The following is a 19,887-nucleotide window of genomic DNA, read 5'->3' on the forward strand; positions in this document are numbered from 1 at the left end:
CGTCGAGCGTCGACCGTAGCGGTGCCGAGAACTACGTCTCGACGTTGATCGGTGCCGACGATCATAGCGGTGCCGAGACGTAGAACGGTGCCGCGACGAAGATCTTGGCCGCGAGTACGACCGGTGTCGAGGTGATATTCGGTGCCGGGACTGCGAGCGGCGTGGGGACCTGCTTCTGGACCTGGACCGGTGCCGAGGTTCCAGCCCTTGTGATGGAGGGCGCATCAAGGCAGGTTTCCCCCTTGACTGGACCAGGCGAGTCAACGGTGCCGTCGGTGCCAGTGGTTGAGGCGGTGCCGGCTCCGTGAGAGCTATCAAGTCTCTCGCCGCCACGAAGGTCTCCGGAGTCGACGGGAGTTGTATTACCGCCGGTCTCGGTGGAGACGCTATCTGCACCGGACTCAACGGCCTCGGTGCCGGAGTCGACAGTGCTGGAGGCACCTGTTTCCGGTGCTCCACCGGCGCACTCGGCTCTACCCCCGGCACTGGGGGAGCCGGCGTCTTCGGCACAGAGGTCCCCGTCTTATGGGCTTTTTTATGCCCCGGGGATAATGACCGGCGTCGAGGTACCTGCTGCGGTGCCGACGAGGTCCGGTGCCGGGGAGGTTTGTCCGACACTACCCGCGCTGTCGGCATTGCCGGTGCTGCTGGGGCACTGCGCACCGAGGCGCTAGGTGCCGGGGCCTGGCTCGTAGAGGGAGTGTCCGGGCTAAGTGCCGCCTCCATCAGGAGTTGCCGGAGCCGAAAGTCCCGCTCTTTCTTGGTCCTTGGTCTGAAGGCCTTACAGATCTTGCACTTATCTGTTTGGTGGGACTCTCCCAGGCACTTCAGACAGGAGTCGTGCGGGTCGCTCGTGGGCATAGGCTTAGCGCAGGAGGCGCACTGCTTGAAGCCGGGAGCTTTGGGCATGAGCCCGGGCCCGTGGCCGGGGGAGAAAAGGGGAGACGACCCCCTTAGTCCCCTGGACTACTATAACAACTATAACAACTTTAAAACTATTTAACTATTTAACTACAAACACTAGAACTATAACTATAACTACAACTGCGAATAACTAACTAAGCTAGGGAGAGTGGAGAACAGCTATGCCGCGCTCCACAGTTCCAACGACCGTCAGGGGCGGTAAGAAGGAACTGAGGGGGCGCCGGGTCGGCTGGGGTATATATTCAGCGCCATGAAGGCGCCACTCTAGGGGGCTCCACAGCCGACCCGCCGGTGTTGCTAGGGTAGAAAATCTTCCGACGATCGTGCACGCAGCGCGCGCACACCTAATGGAATGGATATGAGCAAGCACTCGAAGAAGAAATACTACATCCTAAATTCCCAAAACAAACAAACAAATAAAAGTACACTGCCTATAATATAGTTGCTGAAACTCTGACCCAAATTCATCCCTAGTGTAACTCTATTGAGATTACATTTGAGTTACACCAGGAATGAATTTGGCCCTGTGTGACTGTGTTAAGGACCAAAGGTTAGGCCTTTCCAGTCGTGGTTCGTCAGCTCTAGAGTTCATTCCTGCCAAAGATTCACCTTGAGAGCATACTGCAAGAAACCTTTCTCTCTTCAGGATTTTTCCCTAGCTATGAATATTAGCTTCCCTTTCAACTCTCACTCTGGTTTGCTCATCTCTAAGAAAGCAGAAATGGTTGATAATAGTGGGCTACAGTCAGAGTATTGTTCCCTGCTCTGGGATATTAGACATGCTGAGATAATGAGTTCTCCTAGCTTTGACTTCTGTGGACAATTTCATAAAACAGAGAAATGTTCTTGTGGGGAATCTGCCTCTCCAAACATTTAATCCCACTAGTTGGTTCTCAGAATATTTAATCCCACAATACATCAGGAAAGCCCCCACAACTACACTTTGAGATTGTGCAGATGATTATATCACCAATTCACAAGAACCAGAAAGTGAAACTGACCAGTCTGGTTTCACTGCCCTAACTGAACAAAATGTGAAAATAAACTAACAGCAGAGACAAGTAAAGGAGATTCTTTACATTCTTTTTGTTTTAATAATTTGCTATATTAATAACACCAGGACATATTTTTATAAATACAGCATTTTACTCTTGGCGTTGTCTCTACATGTAAGTCACATTTTGAACATAAGGAATTGACAGTATGTAAATCTTTCAAATTATTAACACCTTGGGTCAGGGGCCACACTTTCTGTTTTGTTTGGAAAGTACATACTATATTGTATATGCTACCAGAAACTAATAAAATAATAATAGTATTAATCATATTATTAAAAATAATAATTGTACAATTTTGGGGGGATTTTTTTCTTATGTAGTGACAGGACAAATTTAGAAACCAATTTGACTTCTCACTTGAACCATGTTCAGCCACTGACCAGTAGAAATAAGAATTTAGATCCAAACCTGAACGTTTCCAAAACTCTGGTGTGTTTGAATCTGGGGCTCTGGTTCAGCATGTGTAGTGATACAAGCTGTGAAGTTCAAATCCAAACTTCTCTAAAATTCAGAGGTGCTTTGAACCAGGGAGATTTGTTTCAATCTCATTTCAACTATGTAGGCAATTTGTTTACTACTTCTACCTTTCTGAATATAACACAGTAATAATTTTTGTTTTAACATGCATGGTAATAAACAGCTAGTTGTGCCAACTCAGCAAAAAGTGAGACTGACTGAGTGAGCAATATTTATTTTCTACAGGAGACCAATATCGGTGAAGGCTAATTTAATCGTTCCAGGATACAATTGAGCACCACTATAGCATGTAGCAATTAATTAACAGGCTTCCCTTCCCGTCAAAGGTATAATCAAGGCAATTTGCTTCCAAACATAATCAAGAAACTATGTAAGGTGAGTTTAGCCACCAGATGAGGCATTTTTTCATGGGGAAAGTTAATTGAATTTCTAACATTTTTTCCTGTGGCATTCAAATGCAGCTTTATAAAAGTTGTGGTGCTTTTATGTGTAATCAGACCTCTTGAGCTCTTAGAGGTTACTTCAAATTAGACCATCAAGCTACTTTGTTCTTCCGGTCTTTTGACAGATTGCATCAACCATCATAAAAAATGTGACTCGGAGGCCACTGAAATCTCGAGTAAGGTTTCTCTGTTTTAAATATTAAAACAGAGAAACCTTAACATGAGGTAGCAATCAGCACCCTCTTTTACTGAATTCTTCAGCAAACATCTTTCAGAGTGCTAATAAGATGGTGATGGTTTGAAAGACCCACAGCTTTTTGTTTCCTCTGTGCTTGTGGGTTATGTAAATTCCATGCAGAAACAAAAGGTTGGGAAAGGTGATCTGCAAAGCAAAATTGAAAACTGAGTAAAAGCAGGCGCATATGCTGAATGAGCTGTCTAAAGTATTTGGGATATGCCCATTACCATAGCAATGGTGGGCACTTTCTAACCATGCTTTTCTTTGTAGGGGGTGGAGATAGAGGTGTACAGTTAGCACAGAAATCAGATTCACCTTTTAAAAAGTATTTTCCCCTCTGTGAAATCCGCTTGGTATATCACTTAAGGTATTCCAGAATGCTTCATTATATGAGATCATAAATACCATGGATTGAAATTAGACTTCTTTGATTTCATGTGCTGGTTCTGGGGCACTTTTAGTGAAGCAGGAAGGTCAAGAGGATTTCACAGGGGACTAGAGAAATAATTTTTAAAAGGTTAATTGAATTTATTTGTGTACTGATCTCCGATTACCATTACCATCACCACCACGTGGTTGGCATCAACCATTCAGCAGAAAATGGACTAAACTACTTTTAACTAGATTTTCATTTTCTTAATTTACAGTCCACCTTTAACTTCTCTTCGTGAAAAAGGAACGCACGGGAGGGAAGACTTCCAACTAAGAGACATGTTTATTGTTTCCCTTGGAAATTATTTCTTGCTAAATCCATTTCTGGAAAGGGTAGTGATGCCATCTCCTGACACTGTGAGCCTATGTTGATAGGTGCCCAATATCTACCTATGATAGCTTCTTCTGTTGTTTATTTCAGCATCCACTTGTCAGTGTATTTCTAATCTAATTTGTCAATCTAATTTCTAAATCTAAAGCTGATTCACACCAGCAATTAATGAATTCTGGAGCAAGTCTGGTTTGAGGTGTCCCAAAGTCAGGCTAATCATTAATTAAACTCAAGACAAAGCTGAATCACAAAGTTCAGTTGGGTTTGGATCCAGGACTCCTGTTCAGTTCCATGCTATGTACCCAAGCCATGAAGTTCATGTCTGGATCAAGTTCCAGATGTGAGCTTTCCAAAAGTTCTGAGTGAATCTGATCTAACATTTTAATTCAGGCCCACCTGTAAATTAAGCACTACAGTAGTTGTAAAGGTAAAAATGAGGCCTTCCCTCATGTCTTAGGTGGTTATTTTAACATACCAGTCTGTTCAAATTACTGATCATTCAAATAGATATTCAAATAGCTCAACATTGTGATGTCTTTTTTGGTGTATTTGGGAGCAATGTTTTATGTCACAGAATGTCCAATCTGTGTACAAATCAGCAGCTAGCAGACAATTTCTTTGGGTTTGTGAGCAGAAGAAAAAATCAAAACTTCCAAACGGAGCCCAACACTTAAATTGAAATCTCAACAAATAAAATCTCAAATTTAAAACCACTCAGACTCTCATATTATTGTAAATTAGAGATGGAAAAGCCATGTCGGGTTATTCAGTCCATTTTCTGGCTAGAGTAAAGCATTCACCTCTATAGTATATTCCAAAGTTTTGTCCAGGCTAGCTTTAATAACACCAGCAAGTCAGCTTCTATTACTTCCCTTGAGGGACTTCCAGCATCAACACAGATCTCTGTTTAATTCAGGAAATATTTTTGATGTTTATTATAAATTTAAATTAAATTATGTCAAACATCTACTTATGAAAAAGTAATGGCCTGGTAGATATCTACCTTGCTGCTGTGGCTTAGGAGAAGGGAGCATATGGAATGGGCTGCAAAGCACAATACTGACTGAGTTGCAAATATGACTTGCAGAAGTTTGATGTCCAGTTTTTGATCCTTTAAAATATCAGTAGCAGAGTCCTGGGTGTCAATACAGCTGCATGAGTAATGAAAACACAGGTGACTGAATATATCGTCAAGCAATTCAATTTGCAGCTATTCATGGGGTCCTTCGTTATGGGCCCCATTCTACAAGGCGCTCTCAGTAAAGACAATGGAAGGTGAGGGTATTCAACATCTTGTAGGATTAGGCCTTGTTTGTGAATACTAATATCATTGTAAGTATTCACGGTGGTGTTAGTGACAGCAAAATTTCCACAAATTTGCACCAGAGATGCATTATTCACTATTCACATCTCATTTCTATTATTGTCTGCTCGTTATCTACTATCCCTCGTTCATATTCTCCTGATTAAAGAGTTTCAGTCATCCAATGACTCAGAGACCGAAAAATATGCCATGTGACAAATCACATGCCACAAACAGCAAACAGTAAATCTTTCTGCATCCAGTCCTTATACAAGCCCAAGTCAGGAAATTATTCATCCAGCCTATCTGATGAACGCTTATGAGTGACAGACATCTGCAGAATTCAGGAACTGTTTGCAAGTGTTACATAAACAAAACAAAAAGGCCTTAAATTGGTCACATTTTTTATTCAGTGAATACTATTCAGCTAGTGCTTGCTGTCAGTGTTTTGACAGCCTGGATTTTGAACTAGACTAGTTAACAACAGAACTTTTGGTGGGCTGGGAAACTAAGTCTAAGCATCTAACTTAAACAAAGGACAATCCTGCATTACATTTTCATTCAATAAGCAGTCTGACCATAATTTGTACTTTCCTGATTCTTTGTTTTTGAAAGCTTTGTAAATATTAAGCTTATGCGTAAAAATACTAACACAGCATCGATGCTGTCTGGGACAGACACTAGCCTTCCATCTTCTTTTACTGTAAAAATGTATCCAGCAGGAAAATAGCTCATTGGACAAATGTATTGTCTTGTCATGTTTAGGGAAGCTAGTTGTAAATCTGACACAAACCAAAAAAATGCATCTCAGCTTCCATCTTTTAAAGAGTGAATGTGCAATTTGCAGCGAATCTAAATGGCAGCATCGACACTTCTAAGTAATGGGTGGAATTTGTCCTCTAGCTGATTTATTCTGAGAAACAGGAGTAATATGATGGATGACACTTGCATCTTTCTGAAAGTTATGCATATTAGATATTCTAAGGTTTTATTCATAGGAACAGAATAGCAGATGTGTTCTACCATACCTCTGAATCTTGAGGTTTATTTACTGCTAGGGCCTGTTTGCACGACAAAAACAACCATGTCTGAAGGCCCGGTTACAACGTAGTTCAAAAATGTTATGCTGATGGGCTCTAACTCTGTTGTAATCATTGCATGCAACCAAGAAAAAGCCTTGGACTTTAGCATGGTTATGAAACACAATTAAGTCCTGCCTACAGATTTTAACCTTATTGTAATGGGGTCAAAGGACAGCTGTGTTGTAATCATCTTCATGACAAAATCATAAACTTCCCATAGGTTTTTGAACCATTCTATAAAATTAACTAGAAAATTATATCCATGCTATAGAATTTTTATTAGGCTGATTCAACTTATAGAAAAGATAATTTTCCATGTAATTTCTATGTTTTTACAATAATTTCTATAGAACGCTATTACATTTCTATGGAACCCAATTGTTTTCATTATTATTAAATTCCATGAGACTTTTCCACACAGGCAGGTCCCCTTACTTTGTTATTTTTGGAGTACAGATGAGCCCTTAGAAACAGCACTAAGAAACATTTAGAGACAGGCCCAAGTTTGAACTTCCCCAAAGTTTGGGGGTGTTCAGACCTGGGAGTGTGATTTGGCCCTGGATATAGTGAGTGGGGTTAGCCCCTGCAGCTCAGCTTGAAATCAGATCTGGGGTTTGGTTTACATCCATCCTTACTTGCTATTTTGAAACATGAGTATGTGAATAGTTGTTCTGAAGAAGATACCCAATATCCTGTATAAGATCGCAATTGATTGCTCTGGGGAATTTTCATTGCCATTGTCTTTGTCAGAGATTATGTAAATAAGGCAACCATTTTGCATTCTCACAATTTATTACATTTCCATTTAGCTGTGCCTCCATGTGCTCTCATATAAATTACCTTGACTATAAGAATGACAGTACATATTAACCCTTGCTTTTCTTCTTGCAAATATTTCATAAACAAGTGGTAAAGCTAAAATATCTCCACTTTGCTTCCTTAGAATCTGACAGTGTCATAAACATGTGACATGGCTGTACAATAGTTCTGCCAACACAAAACAAGCTGTCTCCTCAAACGGCTTTACCAAACTCATAATCATTTGAGGAGTTTAGAACTTAATTAAAGCCTTTTAAGAGAAAAAGACCTTTTTGTTTTCAGAAAGGACAGGCAGACATTTAACACCTGGCAGAATTTCAGATGCCAGGGACCGGCCAAAGCAACCAACCAATCCGTGAAAAGGATACATTCCCTTCAAGAGAACCCCCAAGGTACATGTGGCACCTCACGCCCACCTGTGCTAACTGCCAGTTCACCACAAGAAAGTCCATAGCGGTGGGAATGCCCTTACTTATCACAAGTGCTCATCTCTGTGGTGCAAGGAACTCATCTTGTGAGGCTGTCAAGAATCATTATCAAGGGTTTCCTCATCTTTCATGTGTCACTTGAACTATCGTGAGCTGAATTTTTGCGGTTTGTGAAGCCAACATTTTCAAGACCTCTCAGCAGCACTCAGCCTCAGTAAATGAACTATGTGCTGATGAGGTCTGCTGGGATCAGAGCAAATGAATCTTTGCCCCACCCTTTTCAGTTGCCACTCTGCATCCAATACTACAGCTTCAGGGCTGCAGTAGCACCCACAGCTGCTCCACCACAATTCTTTATGCAGGGTGTTTTGACCAGCAGATGTGCATACCTGCATGCAACTGAATTAGGGCTTAGGACCCTTCATGGTGCAGTCTGAAGAGGCTGCAGGCCCCTGGTGAAGTGAAACTGAACAGGTTCCAGTCTCTGCTTGGCCTTTCCTGCCCTCACATGGACTGCAGAATCTTGGCCAAAGTGAAAATCAGACTATCACTGGGTGCTACTAAAAATGAGTGGTAAAAACCATAGTTCATCCTGCTAGCCAAGTGGATATTTTGACATCTAAGTTGTTGGTTAGTCAAACTGTGCAATATATGGGGTTGTTGGATTTGTGCTATACATGGAATTTAGTTCCATGTTGATTTCTATACCACAAAGGTTTGGCTCTGAGCCCAATATCTGAACCTCTTCAACAACCTGTCACTATTTCTGAGTAAATAATTGTTTCTAAAAACAATTCCAAAGTGTACATAATTTTGCCCTAGGTTTTCCCAATCCTCATCTAGATAGGTTAGATTACAAGACTTTAAAAGAAATGGGAAGAGAGAGAGAGAGAGAGAGAGAGAGAGAGAGAGAGTGTGTGTTAGCACCACTTGCAAGCAAGTTATCCTCTTAAAAAAATATTAATCTTTATTATAATTAACACTAACTTGGTTTGGGAAAATCACTGCTCTAAACGTGATTTGAAAATGTATTAGATTTCTTTGTTAAATATAACAAATTTGGTGTTCTTAAGTGTCTGCAGGTAGAGAAGGAGTGCAAGAGGACTTCGTGTTGAAACTAACAAATGAACAATTTAAGCTCTATTTTCTACATTTTCCCTCTATAGTTTCTGCAGTCTGATGAATTCTCCGAGATCTGTGAGATCTGCAGTTCAAAATCCTGTTCATTTTGGGAGGGGGGAAAACCCCACCCTGAAGGAACAATCTAGAGAAAAACTCCTCAAGGGGGAACCTTGAACTGTTTCTTGTCCTTTCTGTGAATTTTTGCCATGTACAGGAGAACTGATTCTGGAGGAGAGGAAAATTGTGTGTGTGTGTGTGTGTGTGTGTGTGTGTGTGTGTGTGTGTGTGTGTGTGTGGTCATTCTCTCCCCCCTCTTTCCCGCCCCTCCCCCCAGCCAAATGGTAATTACTGGCTGGGGAGGAAGGAATCTACCAGTCAGGCCCCCAAGTCTTATTATGCAGACAATTAAACAATACCAGATATCTATCTATCTATATCTATCTAGGTATCAATATAAACTGAATAAAGACTTGATGAATAATTACAACTTAGGAAATATGATATCCCAGCAGCAGATAAGCAATGAAACGGTACATTAACAACTCAATTACATCTAAGCAGGTCAATAAAATGAGCTGACCAGCAAGTCTAACTTACTGTGCCTGCTCTCCATTATGATATTTATCTCTATAAGCAGAGGGAGAAAGGATAACTCATGAGAGGCCTAAGTGAAGTATCCCACCTCTCTGCACAAGATGAATGTTGTACCAGAGTTTAACAATTGTTCAGCATTAACCAATGAGGTGTATTTCTTTATCCCAAACTGAACCACGTAATGATCCATCTGAATAACAGTGTATAGAACATAATATGGACCCTGAGAAGTAGGTAAGAGAAGTGCATCCATCTGAAAGAAAGGGAAGGGAGTGGCTAACTTCATCCCTAGGGTAGGGGACACAACTGTTACTGGAGTCATTAGTAGATGTGCTTACATTTACCAGGGCTATATTTGGCCTAGTGATACAATATGCAACTTTGGCCAGGTTTTGTCATTGACCTCAATGGAAGTGGAATTGACCCTTAACTTCACTGTGCCTGAGTTTACCCTTCTGAAAAATAGGGCAACGAATGCAATGAAACCCGGCCTAAACAAATCATCCCATGGACCTGCAAAACTCTGTTTCTGAATAGTGTTGGTTCTTCAGCTTGGGGTTGAACAACGTCTGTAAACTCTGGGGATCTTTTACAGTGCTCTCTTAAACAGAGGGTTGCCTACTAGAGGTAGTTCAGCTTCACTGAACTTACATAACAGGGATGCAGTGAGCCATAGTTAATGTTTTTAAGGGAGGCCTGGATGTCTTAATACACTGGATCTCAACCTTTTCTATAACAATGCCCTTCCAGGTCCCCCTTCTCATCCAGCTGAAATCTAGCCATGGCTCTCCCCTCCCCACCCCCCATTTTATACACAGGGCTTTGTACTTGGTAAAACAAAATGAATTAAGGACAGTGTTTTCAGTCCATTTTTACCACAGCTTTACCATAGTTTTAAAGACAGTTTTAAAAAATGTTCTCATGTTCTCCCCCAGGTTGGTTCTATACTGTTTACCTTCTCTACCTAGCTTATGTTAGAGCTTTATATGACTGCCTATCTACATAGTATCTGGGAACTCTCTTCTTCCTTTCCCCTGTTTATTAACCCTGCCTCAAATGATGTTGTCTAATCAATCAAAACAAAAAATATCCTGCTGTCAGTGGTGCCTGTTTATAATTTGCCATATAATTGAAACAAATCATTTCCTTTGGAACGAGGATGCCCCTTTTTGACTCATGGAAACTGTTGGCTTTGGAGCAGCCAGCCAGCCTTATGGATTTCATTCAAAGTGTTTAAACTGCATGTTGTTCAATCCCAAAGCTATCTACCTAGGCATTCTTACCACACTCATCACTGTAATCTTCTATCGCAAAGTTAATGGTGTTATGCCAAAGATGAATTGTTGGTCCACACACTAAAATTAATGGAGTTACACCAGTATGTATCTGACTCATTATGGACCAGGTGTTGGTACTTTTACTCATGCAATAGCCCCAATGGCTGATGAAAAGTAAGAAGGATTGAGTCCTACATATCTCATGACTCTCTGTGTAAGAGTAAGCATCTTCCCCAGGGCCTTTGGCCACATATTCTCCTTTCCTCACATGCTATGCACCATGATGTCTATCAGGGATGGTCTAGACAGTATTTGGTCCTGCCATGTGGGCAGGGGACTGGACTCGATGACCTCTCGAGGTCCCTTCCAGTCCTAGAATCTATGAATCTATATGTTTGCACTTTCACGCTCCACCCCACATGTTGCTGCATTTCAGTGGTGCTGAATGTATGTCACGTGGTGAAAAACCTTGGGACCATTTCCTATATAAATGTATGAAATGTGCGTCTTTACAGTCTAAATTTTGCTTGTCAAGTTAGGTAATGGGTTAAATCACTGCTATTCTGCTTCTCCTGCCCTGAAGACTTTTTTGTGACCAAAAAAAAAGACGTTACTGTGATTTTCAGGAATTATACACACATAATTCAAACCCACATAAGGAAAAAAACATTGAAAAAATAGGAATATTACTGATCTGAAGAACTGAAATCACACAGAAGGTATCAAAATCCTTCCTGGGTTTGATCATTGGTCCACAGCTCTGTATCTTTTCACCTTATAATGCCAGAAAAAGAGACTAAATGCTGAATGCTCAGTTGCCACAAGCTAATGTTTACACTCCTGAGAGAGCCAGGCAAAAATGGTCCTGAGACAACTCTGGGTTGGTTGGGGGCTGAAGCAAGCACAAAACGTAGTCTAATTTACACCAGTTTATACTGACCCCTAAGGAATCATTATTCTAGCACTGCACACATTATATGCCACTCAAGGATTTTTCTTCAACACAGGAATTCCTAGCTGCCTTTTAAGGAACCATTCCTGTGCTTTGTGCTGCCAGAGAACAACAAAGCAACTAGAACTGGGGCTGAGAACCAGGGCTTAAGTCTTTCAAAACCCACCGACACATATAGGAATTGTATGCATATAGGAACCAATCCAGACCCCAGCATCCAGTGTGAGTACCTAGGCAAGTTGCTCTAGGGATATGTAAAGGGGGCAGAGAGAGAGGAATCTACCCTCCAGGCGGTGGAGCTGCTATGCTTAGATTGTAAGCTCTTTGGAGCAGGGACCACCTTTTTGTTCTGTGTTTGAACAGCAGCTATCACAATGGGGTCCTGATTTATGATTAGAGCTCCTAGGCACTACAGTAATACAAATAATAAAAAATAATACTACGGGGAGGCTACTTCAGCCCAGTGCTGCACAGGGTATATGAACATCCCACAGGTTCGATGACAGGCCCACACTGGCTTCATTGCAAAAGAGCCCTCTATGATTGCAGAAGAGGGAGTTGGATTTTCCCCTTAAAAATATTTTTCCAGCTGAATAACAGAGAATGCCCAGCAAGGTACGTCAGCTTCAGTCTTCAGATCCTGGTGACTTAAGGCCGAGCCTTACTTTTTTCTGTTCAGACAAGTTTATAATGGCCTTCATCTCAGCCTCAGAGAACCTGGGGGTCAATGCCACACTGTCATAGTCAAATTCTTCATCAAGGGAGAACAGCTGAACTTCATCCCCACAGAGCTGCAACAGGGAAAAATATAGAAATATAAATAAAACAGCAGCAAGTAACGATAAAGAAACTCAAAACATAAACTCCTGATTAATATTTAATTAAACTATTTTTTAGACTCCAGCACTCTCAGCTGATTAAGCTGTTTTTAAGTAAAAGAACAAATTCAATTATTCAATTTGACCTAATTTGAGCCATTTAATGTGCCCCATTTGTACCATACTGTATCGGAATGAATATCATTAACTAATTTTTGCTCAAGGCAAGGAATCAAAAAACCTCCCTTGCATACATCTATTACATTTCCACCACTTGTAGCAGCAGGGTTGTGACAATATGGAAAAAAATATGTAGAGCCACGTTAAGTTGCAAGGATAGGTCCCGCAACTTTAAGATTTTGGCTAGTTTTAAGTGCTGTTTACTCAACTGATAATACATTTTGTAGCAACGGGAATGCCTATAAGGAGCAAAGAAGCATAATCAATTTTCAGTTATTCAAACCCTGCAAGGCCTGTTTCCTTTAACCAAAGAAGTTGCTTGCAGAGGTGTGCAATGGGTTATTTGGTTGATGGGAGGTACAGTATTGCAGAATTAGTCAGTATTGGCTCAGATGACATATGCTGCATTGAATATTTTTAATTATAAATGTGTTTTGAAAAGACTTCAGTTGGCACAATTTATAAATAGGATAAATAAGTAAATCATAATATTTTAAAGGCTGCATATTAATAAGGACAAGAAGAGAGACCATAGCATAAAATGTTTTCACAAGACACTAGATAAAATTAATCCTAGAAATTACAGATGGGGACATCTTGTTAGCACATCTTTTACATCCTCCCTTGCTATCCACCAGTACAGGATTGTTCCCTGTGCTTTGCCCAATTTAGCATAATATGTCTATGGGTAGGTCTACATTGCACTGTAAACCCGGGTGTGTGGCACCTAGGTTTGTGGACTTGTTGTTTCCAACCCCATGCTTGAGCGTCCACACTGCTTTGTAAACCTGGGTTTATAGTTGCTGGACCTCGGTCTCACAGTTGTGCTAACATGTCCATACTGTACTACACAGACCTTCTGACTCGAGTCTGTGTTTCAAGCTGCATCCACACTGCTAAATGACAGGGCTTCGACCCAAGCCACAGTGGGACTCAGGCTCTGATCCACCCTACAAGCAGGGCCCTAGTTCTCAGGATCTGAGTGCTTGCTGACCCAAATCAAACTGATTTGTTTGTGGACAGAAGTGGGGATTGGACTCTAATCTGAGTCAGAGCCTGGCCTCAGTGCACAGTGTAGACAACCCTATGGGGCTTCAATAATCATAGACAATTCATTATCAGTAAGATGTTTTTTTCTTGAGCATCAAGAAATCTATGCTACAAAGTGCTGAACACTCCAGCCCAACTCTAGCAAAGTGTTTAAACATGCTTAATGTCACGCATGTGGTTAATCCCACTGAAGTCAATGAGGTTATTCATTTGCTTAAAGTTAAGCACAAGCTTAGATGCTGTGCTGGATAAGATCATTTTGCAAGATTGAGCCCCAAATGCTTTGCATGTGATGGGACACTTCAGAATTCACAAGTCGAAAATATCAAGAGTGTGGCACAAATCCGCATGTTACACCAGCTTGAGTGCAAAACAGGGAATAGATGTGTGCCTTAATCCCCTGAGCACCTTTGAAAATCTCAGCCTAGACTTGTTTTGCTCTGTCTTCTGTTTTCCACTTGAGTTTGTGTAACATGCAGCTTTGTGCCAGATGCTCAACATCTTACTATTTGCACACTGGGGTTGAGATTTTTTCATCAATTAGTAACACCTTGGATTGTTCAAGGGAGGGGAGGTCAGATGGTGTAACAAGAGGCAATGAGATAAAATTAATGGGAAAATGTGAGCGGAATATCAGGAACAATTTCCTGAGCATGAGCTCTGTTACACTGCAGGCTAGTCTCCCATGGGGACTGCCCCATCTCTTGAGTCAGTTTAAATAAGACCAGACAAAGCACTGGAGAACAATTTTGTACTGGCAAGAGGGTTGGCCAGATGACCTCACACTCATAGATCTTTCCTATTTCTAATTCCTGTGATCCTATTATTAACTTTTGTCAGTCGCACTTTCATGACAGAAACTCTGGTATCAACAATGACCTTGGCAGAAGTAGTAAAATGTAACCTGAAGCAGGCACACATAGGTTTTCTATTATAATCCACCTATTTTCCCCTCAAACAAATTCATTAAATTGTAGTCTATGGAAGGAAATGTCTAGCCTTTATCTTAGATCTCTTACAGTACATAATCCTGGTGCAGAAGTGTTCGCCCCACCTCTTCCCCCCTCCCCCCCCCATATTCCCTTGAAGTTTACACGATCACCTAAATTGATGACCTTTTGCATCAGTTTCCTACCTTTTGGGATGAAAATTGATTTTGATTATTGTGGCATTTAAAGATCCTACATCAATGTGTTTGCAGGATGAGCAGCTTTTCAGGCTGCAGAAGTGAAAGCCGGCATGGAAGCTGGTGTGAGAAAACTGCTAAGAATTCTATGTCATAGCATGAAATCCAATCTCAGCTCTTTTTTGTTTCTTGCATACGGATGAAAGCTGTAAAATCCTCAAGGTCTTATTAGGAATTGCCATCTAGTGGAAATTCCAGTTCAGAATACTCCTGCTTCCTATTAATTCTAGTTAGCAACAAAGTTTTGAAACACAGTAACAGGTCTACTGGACTACTAGTTTCAGTGCAAACTTGTAATTTACCTGAAATCAACAAAGTACAGCAGAATTCAATTAAGACCTATTGAAGGGTTCTTATGGAGCTAACTGGAATTTTCAATCAGGACTGTACAATGGAAGAGGCTTGTGCATCAAGGGAAAGTGACATTTAAATCATAGCACAATGACGAAGTAGTGCGTCATCCTGTTGTGTCAAAATGTCATTGGGTCATAGTTCAACAATATTTAGGAATCTCTGAAATTTATTTTGAGACTCACAAACATCCATCAATGAGCCAGGATTAAGAACATAGGATCACTTCGGGGATAATCCTGGAAAAAAGAGGCTTCCTCAAAAGAAGAGGAAATCACTCCAGCCCATATTTAAAATTCACACTTGTGTTCATTAGCTACTCAATTTGGGAGTCACATTATCCCATGGGATTTCTGCTGAGATTATGCAAGAGGTTATATTGCCACAATGAATCTCACATAATAAATCATAGACATTAGAGTTAGATATAGAAAAGATCTGTAAGATCACCAGATCCACCTCCTGCAAGAGTAGGTTTTGAGCATACAGTAGATATTAACCTGATCATACTCTACACTTGATTTTAGTCACAAGGCTAAGAAGCAATCATGATAATTTTAATGAGGTTTTTTTGATGGTCCAGCACTAACAATGCAGCAATGTGTGTACCCTCATTATGTTGAAGCATGACTCTTGTTTTGTTTTGTTTTGTTTTGTTGGTGGGAGGAGGGGATGGCTTACAATCAAAAATATTTACCCTCCAGTTTGCAAAGTCTGCTGGAAAAAAAACAAAGGAAATGCACAACATTAAATATGTGGGAGTAGAATCTTCCAGGTTTCAATGAGTCTGACTAGTATTAACTTAGCTTTAAGTCTCTTCAGAAGAATTAGAATGCTTTCCCTTCACTTTTTGGACGCACTTTCAGAAGTTCAACTTCTATATTTCTGTTCTATGCAAATGGCTTAAATTTCATCACCCTTCTGGTGCTGAACAGACTTACAGTTAGGAAAAAAGCGTCTGATCCTGCACGTGAGACGTCCCACTGACTTCAGTAAGGAATGGATCAGATTCCAGATCTGCAGGAGGTCAGTAACTGTGGCTCCACTGAAAGGATTAGTGTTGCCGCCAAAAACCTTGTTCTCTGCAAAAGCTAAAACTACTGACTCTAGAACTGATCAGACTGCACGAATGGTATTTATGTGTCTTGATCTGTTTAATTTCCTTTCATCAGCTGTACTTGTCTAATTCCTGAAACTCTTTCTATTGATTTAAGTGTGCTTTGGGTCAAATCTTAGGTGCAGAATGGTATACCCATGGTTTTTTTATAAATAACATTCAAATAAAGCTCAGTTGAGTCAATATCCACAAACAAGCTCTCTTGACCCACCAAAACTAAAGTCCTACTCCCTCAACCCACTCAGTACCCATTCCACTAATTCTCCCAGGAGAAGCCTGTTAAAATACCATGCCATGGAGTATGCCTTTAAGATCTAACTGATCTATCTTAATTTTCTAAGTGTTCAGTTAAGAGAAAAATCCAAAAACAAACCCTATAATGTATTATTAAATCTCAAAATGTTTTTCCATTTGCTGTAGCTGTAACAGTGTCTGATACCATGATTACAGGTAATTAAATTAAGAAAACCTCAGATTGCAGTAAACCTTTGTAGCAGTTCTACAAAATCAAATCTGTCACCTCTGCACCAAAGCTATTACGGTATTGAGAATACACAGTCAGCCACTATGACCTTGTCTTGATTTGCATTTAACTAAACCATTTCATGAACATGCAGATGTGTAATGGAAAAGTGTTTGTAAAAAAGAAAAATGTACATGTAATTCCAAATGAAATTGGATGTAAGAGTAGAACACACCAGACTTCACTCTATCTCCTCATTGCAAGTTTCAAAAAGTCTAGTTCAGCTGTATGTCTATTTGTGTGCTTCATCTCTCTGGCAAGCGTTGAAAGCAGTAGGTTTGGTTGGTTTTTATCTTCTCCCAAGTATTAGTTCATTTCAGCCTCGTATGAAGGAAATCAGTCCAAAGGCCTTTAGATTGCAAATTGAAATTCTGATTTATTTCAAAAGGAAAAAATTCTGCCACGGACCACCGAATCCCTCACAGCTGAACAAAAACAACAGTGAATCAAGTTATTATCTTGTTATTTTTGCCTAAGGAGCTGAGAGAAATATGTGTATGTCTAATTTAACATCTAATTGAAATCTTTTCTGGAAGCTCTCTGGGAATAGAATTTGTGCTCTATTAGAGAACTGCCAGTTTTCTTAAGATTGCCCATGTGATTTACTCAAACGGAGACACCTCTGAAGGAAGAATCATTTTCATTCACAGCTACCACAAGTCCAAATTAAAGAAGAAAGAATGTAATGTTCAGATTAATAACTGGAGCATTTTGCTGGAGGCCACTTTGCAAAGTAATGTTGTAAATAAAACACCCTAAATTGAGAGTTTCAAGAGTCTATTAATAGTTGGCAATTCAGTTTCTTTTTATTTAATCTCTGTGCAGATACATTAAACTGAAAGCCTTGATTCTGTCCTTCCTAACCTCTATTTTTGCATAACTCAGGGCAATCTACAGTTCTCTTGTTTAAATTATGTAAAGAGTTCTCCCCACAGATAAATACTGCTGAATGTATTGTATGTTCAAGGGAAAACTGACCAGCTCAATACCCATGTGGAAAAGGTAGAAAAAATGTGAGTAGGCAGAGTACACATGAACATAATGATGAGCTAAGATACTTGGAGAAAGGAAGGATTGTCTGGAGGGTAAGGCACTGAGGTGGGAATCAGAAAACCTAGCTTCAATTCACTCTTTTGCCATAGATTTCCTGTGTGACATTGGACAAGTCACTTAACCAATAGGTACGTCTACACTGCAAAAAACAAAGAAACCCATGGCAACGATTCTCAGAGCCCAGCTTAATGGATCCGGGCTCATGTGGCTCACACTATGGGGCTAAACATAGCAGTGTAGATATTTTCACTCAGTCTAGAGCCCAGGCTCTGAAACCCAGAGAGAGGGGTGGATCTCAGAAGCCAAGCTCCAGCTCGAGCGGGAACATCTGCACTGCTATTTTTAGCACTGTAGCGGGAGCCACGCGAGCTTGAGTCAGTTGACCCGGGCTCTGAGACTTGCTGCCGCAGGGGGATTTTGCAGCATAGACATACGGCATTTTCTTCCTCTCACCCTTTGTCTGTCTTGTCTTGAAACTGGAGGTTCTTTGAGGCAAGCCCTTGCTTTTATTATGGGTATGTACAGCACTTAACACAATAGGACCCTGATCTTGGTACAAGACTATGGGTAAAATTGTGAACCTACTGAAATCAATGGGAGTTTTGCTACTGACTTCAGTGGGGACAGGATTTTATCTTGCAGGTGCTACCATAATACAAATAATAATAATAATAATAATTAATAATGTCACAGTGATTGGCACTATATAAATACTTTAACTGGACAGAGATAGGTGATGAAGGAAGGAAGCATATATGTATCGTGGGATGGCAAGTTTATGTTCATCTAGAGAGCATGTGGGGGAAAGAGAGCAAGAAAGGAGGGGACTGGGGAAGCAGAAATGAATACACAGGGTGGAGAAAAAGGATGGCAGGGTTGAAAGAAAGGCATGAGCAGGAGTCGAGAAAGGGATGACTGTCTGGGCTAGGGATACGAGTATTCTAGGGTAATGGACTCATATCCTGCAGTAACACTCACAAGCTGCAGTTTGTGACAGCATTCGTACAGCACGTGGTACTTTTACTATAAGGGGAAGCACACATGCCTACAACCATTGGAGAAAGTGGAAGCTAAGTTGCTAGCCAAAATGAACAAGTTACTGAGTCGCTCATCCTTGTTCTCATTGCATTTGAGAGAGGGATAATTTTCAGGAAGATAAGCGTCTCTTTAGGCACACTTGCATGTAATTTCCCCTCAGTAAACACATTAACTGTGGCCATTTGATGAAAACTACACGTTCTCCCAAATCCCTCACACAGTAGGTCAGTGACATGGACTCTCCTTCAGCATACTAGTGGTTTGGAGTATTTTTAGGGGGTATATTTGGAAAAGCCAAATAGATAGCCATATTTTATTGCCCTCCTCCAACAGCTGTTTTGATGGGCTGGGACATGTTTGGGTTGAAAGAAGGGATGGAGATGATTGTGCTCTTTTGAGCCTCTAGAAATAATCTTCTCCCATGTCCCATGGCAGGTTCCCTGCCCTGAAAAGCTTAGGACTTGTTTATCAAGGTACTGAGCACTCACAGCACCCATTGACTTCAACTGGAATTGTGGGAGCTCAGCAACTCTGAAAATTAGCCCCTAACTATATTGTCTAAGTGGATGGCCATAAACACGTGTATAATTTAGGGTAGGAACTAGCTTCATTTTGTATCCGGTAAAACATTAAGCATGTTAGCACACCTTCACATCCTTCCATTGTCCCCTATAACACTCCGTTTATTTTATGTACAGTATAAACTCAGAGTTAGAACACATCAGGAATGGAGGATGTTCATAGCTCTGAAATGTTCGTAACTCTGAACAAAATGTTATGATTCTTTCAAAGTTTATAACTGAACATTGTCTTAATACAGTTTTGAAACTTTACTATGCAGAAGAAAAATGCTGTTTTCCCTTTTTTTTAATAACAGGTTTCAGAGTAGCAGCCGTGTTAGTCTGTATCCGTAAAAAGAACAGGAGTACTTGTGGCACCTTAGAGACTAACAAATTTATTAGAGCATAAGCTTTCGTGGACTACAGCCCACTTCTTCGGATGCATACCCGAAGAAGTGGGCTGTAGTCCACGAAAGCTTATGCTCTAATAAATTTGTTAGTCTCTAAGGTGCCACAAGTACTCCTGTTCTT

General features: G+C 40.7%; 1 protein-coding gene across 1 annotated transcript in view; it reads right to left on the reverse strand.

The window, feature by feature from the left end:
• Positions 1-1,346: 1,346 nt before the first annotated feature.
• IFTAP (intraflagellar transport associated protein) overlaps positions 1,347-19,887 on the reverse strand; it is a 63,194-nt gene continuing 44,653 nt past the window's right edge. The window contains exon 5 of the mRNA XM_034768755.1: positions 1,347-12,271. Within this exon, the coding sequence (XP_034624646.1) occupies positions 12,107-12,271 (165 nt within the window). The 3' untranslated portion in view covers positions 1,347-12,106. The remainder of the gene's footprint in view (positions 12,272-19,887) is intronic.

Source organism: Trachemys scripta, chromosome 4 (genome assembly GCF_013100865.1).
Source record: "Trachemys scripta elegans isolate TJP31775 chromosome 4, CAS_Tse_1.0, whole genome shotgun sequence".
NCBI lineage: Eukaryota > Metazoa > Chordata > Testudines > Emydidae > Trachemys > Trachemys scripta.